Source organism: Microcebus murinus, chromosome 20, assembly GCF_040939455.1.
Source record: "Microcebus murinus isolate Inina chromosome 20, M.murinus_Inina_mat1.0, whole genome shotgun sequence".
Taxonomy (NCBI): domain Eukaryota; kingdom Metazoa; phylum Chordata; class Mammalia; order Primates; family Cheirogaleidae; genus Microcebus; species Microcebus murinus.
The window spans coordinates 31,831,546-31,836,490 of NC_134123.1; the positions used below are offsets into that span (position 1 = coordinate 31,831,546).

Below are 4,945 nucleotides of genomic sequence, written 5' to 3' on the forward strand. Positions count from 1 at the left end.
CACCAGGCCGGGGCCAATCCCCGGCTCCTTTGCCCCACTTCGGGGCTCCGTTGCCCCACTTCCGCGTTCCGTTGCCCCACTTCCGCGTTCCGTTGCCCCACTTCCGGTTTGTGTGTCCTTTCTCCCCCGCAGGTGCGGGCAGAAGGGGCAGAAGGGGCGGAGCGATGGGGAGCGGGAGGGAAGAGCGGGGCGGGGTCGTGCCCCGGAACGGAAGCGCGAGACCTCTAGGCTCTTCCGGTGCGTGACATGACTACAGCCCCCACAATGCCTCGCGGTCCCGCGAGTGGCGGGCGTCGTCGCGAGAAGAGGTAGCGGGGACGTCTGCGCGGACAAACGGAAGTGCCGGTGACGGGTTCGAGGCATCACCGCCAAGCTGGGAACCGGGGAGATGGCCGAGACTGACCCCAAGACCATGCAGGACCTCACCTCGGTGGTAAGGGACGGCTGCGCGGGCCGGCATCCCCTGGTGACCGCGCGCGGCGTCTCTGGAGGCCGGTGTCTGGAGGCTTGGTCCCCCGAGGCTCCCGGCCACCTGAACCCCATAGCCGCCCGGTGCGGCCCCTCGCCCCGCTGGCTCCCCCAAGCCCGACCCCCTTCCCCTAGCCCCACTCACCTGCCCGTAAACGCCCCCTGGTGACCCCCAGGCCCCGCCAGCTCCCCATGCCCACACCCTCAGCCCTCCACCCACCCCACCCCACCCTTCAGCTCCCCACTTAGACCCAGGTGCCCCCAAGCGGCAGAGACAACCTACAGCCCCGGAGCTTTGAATCGCAGCGACCCCAAAACGGAAGGGGCCTCCCTGGCCCATCAGTCTCACTTAGTAGACTGGAAAACTGAAACCCGGAGAAGGAAATTCCTTGCTGAAGACTGCGCAGCTGCTATGAGTCTGAACTGGGGCTGGAACCCAGGATCCCAGTCTCCTCTCGGGGCTCCCAGCCCGATCCCAGGAAGGTGTCTCAAGATTAAGTGTGGATTTTGTTTATTTGCTTTGGTTTTTCTTAGGTGCAGACACTCCTGCAGCAGATGCAAGACAAATTCCAGACCATGTCTGACCAGATCATTGGAAGAAATATCCTTTTTATTTAAAGTTGGCTTTTTATGGGCCATTGGATCCTCTTTGCTAGGTAGTGGTGGGGATAAATGGGTGGTTTGCGGGCCAGCTTCAGCCAGGCACTTACTGAGCTTGGATGTGCCCTGTTTCTGAGAAGTACTGGGTTAAGGGCTAGGGATACAGCTAAGCTTAGACAGATCCCTAACTTACAGCCCACCCTGGGTAATGTCTGGTATGGTTCACTGTTGGCTATGAACTAAGTACTTTGTGTGTGTCTCCTTGTGAGGCTCACCGTGACCTTACGAATATGTTCATAGTGTTATCATCTTCTTACAACAAAAGAAGAAACTGAGGTTTAGAAAAGTGAAAGACCCTAACAGGGTCCGATCCCTGGTAGGGGTCAGGGCTGGAGTTTATCCCAGACAGCCTTGCCTCGGATTTCTGTACTCTTACCCATGCCAGACTATAACAATATCCAAAGGAAATTGGAAGACCCATTTCCTCAAGACAGCTGTGTTTGAGGCCATAGTCTACAGGGCCCCGAGGGAAAAGGATGAGAATTCAAGAGATGTTGGTGTGTGTGCATCTTTAACTTCACCACTTGATGACATGAGTAGTCGCATTGATGATCTGGAGAGAAACATCGCCGACCTCATGACACAGGCTGGAGTGGAGGAACTGGAAGGTGAAAACAAGGTACCCGCCACACAGAAGAGTTGAAGGTGAGGGAGGAAGGATTATGTTTTTTAAAAAGAGAGAGAGAGAGATAATCCGTGTGATTTTGATGCAGTCACACTTTGTCTAGATCATTCCCCGAGATGATCCCAGCAAGCGTCCCTTTTATTGTTCCCCCTGTAGACTCCCGTGTTTTGAAATTTGTCATGCCAGACTAATTTTTCACATAGAATTTATTTTTCCAATGTTTGTTAATTAGCCCTCTGTCACTGTTAGTTGAGACCATTGATAAACATTCACTAACCACTGAGTTTACATCACTCCAACCAATAATAAATGTGGTTTTTTGGGCCTGAAAAGCCTGTCACTGGAAGATTTTTCACTGGGTTTTTGTTTTTGGGGGTTTTTTTTAGAAATAACAGCTAACTCAAGCCACACCTACATTACCACCTTCTTAAATGCCTTAAATTTTAGGGACTCTTTTATCAAACTTATGACATAAACTAGAATGTGACCACATTAAGTTTCTACTCTGGAGTTGATTTAAATGTCCACTGTATAGTTTCAGGTATCAGAGTAAATAATAATTAAATAATTTTTAATAACAATTAAAAATACCTGAATAACAAGTTAAATGCACAATAATCAACCAACACAGTTTCTTCATTGTAAGCCTTTTCCTATATTTAACATGTGTACACACTTGGTGATACCTCGTTATAACCCAGAAATAATTTTTAAACTCACATTTCTTGCATCCCATTTGTAGCATTCTAATTAACTATAAAAATAAAGTTTACTGAGAATTTTTTGATTACCAGAGCACCAAACAGAATATGTAGTAAAAGATAACCTAATTTCTTGTTTTCTGGGCATGTCCTGGACCAAGTTTTAAGTAACTGTGAAATAGAGGTCTGGGAGGTTAAAGACTGTTAAATTTGCTGGTATCTTAACAGTAGAGTGGGTTGATTCCCTTTGTGAGTAAATCACATCACCACTTTGCTGTGGGTTGTGTGATCTTTATTATCTAGAGATAATTTGGAAAATATCCTGTCAGCCTTGGAAGCTTCCCTGGGTCTCTTTTTATTATTATGTGACAGTCAAAAACCCTGTCAGTCAAGTGAGAACATCTTCTCAAGAATTGCCCTGTTTAAAGACTGTGAGAAAAGAATGTGAGTAGGAAACAGATTCAGAAATTTTTATAATGACTATTTCTATTTAAATCAGAATTTTTGCTAGAATATTGTGCAAAGGAAATAAGTTTAATTCAATAGAGGATGCTAAAAGGATTTTTAATTGGTAGCTCTCTGTGCCATTTTTATTTGTCCTCATATCATGAAAAAACATGTTGATGATTTTTCCTTCTTCAACAGGTTGATAGTAACTTACACTGAAATCTGCAACAGCATTTTTCCAAGCCAAGAGAAGACCGGAATGGCTTTCTGCAGCTAACTACTATGTGTAGACAGGTTTTATATTATAATGTGTGTTCTTCTCACATACTATATGGTTAGTTTATAGAGTGATTTATCCCACAGTTTCTTGAACATGGTACCTTCACATCTTGGACCTTGGTCAGTTGTGCTATTAATTATTAAACACTAAAACTTTGGTGGTTCCTGCATAAAAAATTGTCAAATTTTTTAGTGTATTTTTGTGAAGTCATTTTTTTCCTACCATTCCTTTTGTAGTAGTTGTTGTTTGATAAAAGTTGCTGTGTAATTTTTTTATTAAACAGTAAATCCTCTGGTTATAGTTAGACCTAGTTAAGTAAGACATTTGTAGAGTTTAGGGTTCTTTGATTCTCAGCACAAAGTGACTGTTTAGCTAACACCAGATAGTGTGTTGGCAATACTTTTCAAATGGCTAAAAACATTTAAGAATTTTTTAATTCAGAAATATCTGTTACTGCTCTCTTGCCAAAACTCAGAATTGAACTTTTGACTTATGTCTGAGTTCCTGAGATCAGATGCAAAAGTCAGTGAAAAGTAACCACTGCCACTTTCCTGTGTTAGAACTTACTTAAAATACAGAAAATAACAAAATAGCCTGATGTGATGAGACGTTTGTTAGAGTTTTGCATGATTTTTAATACTTCAGTAGGACCCTGCATTATTCATCTCCAGTGGTTATCATAAAAAATCTGGCAGGATTTTAAAACTCAGTTACTCTATGTTTGAACAAGAAAGAGAAAAGGAAAAGAGACCATTTCAAGCTTGTGCCAGTTGCTTAGCTAGAAAATGATAAATAACTTATACAATAGGCTCAAGTTTTTAAGAAGCACTATTTTACTTAAACTATTTCTTACCTAAATTCTTGCAGAGTTTATTATGGATTATAGAAGACAGGGATAATAACTCTTGCCACTCAGAAATGCAGTGTGCGGTGTGCCAAGCCCAGAGGCCAGTATTGATCTGGATTGATCTGGCAATCCATATGATTGCCACCACAAAGTGGTTGTGTATACAACAAAAACCTGAAAGATTGTAAAGGTTGAGGAATGGTATGGTCCTTCCTAAAGGGGAACCCTTAATGAAAACAGTATGGGTTTTTTTAAGTTTCCCATATCACCAGTCATGATTGTTTGTATTGCAAATATATAAAGAAGTAATTTGTCCTATTTATAAATTATATGAGGAACACAAAGGAGTAAGATTCTTCTGTTAAAAAAAAAAAAAATGAATTCAGCACTATTATTAACCACCTACAGAGCCTCCTTTTATTGGTCCAGTCAGTTGTGCCGCAGGATTTAGCCCCTCAATGGCCCACCTTCAACTGGCCGTGACCAGACTAGCTAAAACCCGAAGGCAGACGTATTCTGAGCCTCGCGAGTGGCAAGTGGAAGTGACATGGCTGGTTGCTGCTGTAGGAGAGTCAGGACTTGGGCAGGAGTTGTCCTCCTTATGTGATAGATTTCAAAGGCAGGCTCCCTGACCAAAAATACCTGCTGTGAATAAAGGTGCCTGAAATCCTGCTACTGAAGCTTCCTTTGTGTCAAAAGTTTGTTTGGTTTTTCCAGGTTTTCACATTAAAATGCACTGAAACCTCTGGAAGGATTAAATACAAGTAGCCAAAGGCAGGAAAGGGGGGTTGGGGGGGCGAGGCTGTGTGCTAGAAGGGACTGCTGAGGGACACTGAGCCTTGGGACAGACTGACTGAAGGAGCCTTTGCCCAATTTTGTTCCCCGAAGCACTGGTCCCAGGAGAAGCTCCAGGAAAG

General features: G+C 44.0%; 1 protein-coding gene across 1 annotated transcript; it reads left to right on the top strand.

Annotated features, from left to right (window-relative positions):
* Nucleotides 1-265: 265 nt before the first annotated feature.
* Nucleotides 266-4,708, top strand: HSBP1 (heat shock factor binding protein 1). The gene is made up of 4 exons (XM_020282708.2): nt 266-433; nt 1,003-1,069; nt 1,653-1,773; nt 3,100-4,708. The coding sequence occupies exons 1-3, from the start codon at nt 389-391 to the stop codon at nt 1,769-1,771; spliced, it is 231 nt and encodes a 76-aa protein (XP_020138297.2). The 5' UTR covers nt 266-388; the 3' UTR covers nt 1,772-1,773; nt 3,100-4,708.
* The last annotated feature ends 237 nt before the right edge of the window (nt 4,709-4,945 follow it).

What these genes read in the sequence shown, in the direction of transcription:
- HSBP1 (XM_020282708.2), top strand. Translation starts at nt 389, where the DNA reads ATGGCCGAGACTGACCCCAAGACCATGCAGGACCTCACCTCGGTG. An exon ending in TGCAGGACCTCACCTCGGTG is followed by an intron (nt 434 to 1,002) that starts GTAAGGGACGGC and finishes GGTTTTTCTTAG; the next exon opens with GTGCAGACACTCCTGCAGCA. An exon ending in TGACCAGATCATTGGAAGAA is followed by an intron (nt 1,070 to 1,652) that starts ATATCCTTTTTA and finishes TAACTTCACCAC; the next exon opens with TTGATGACATGAGTAGTCGC.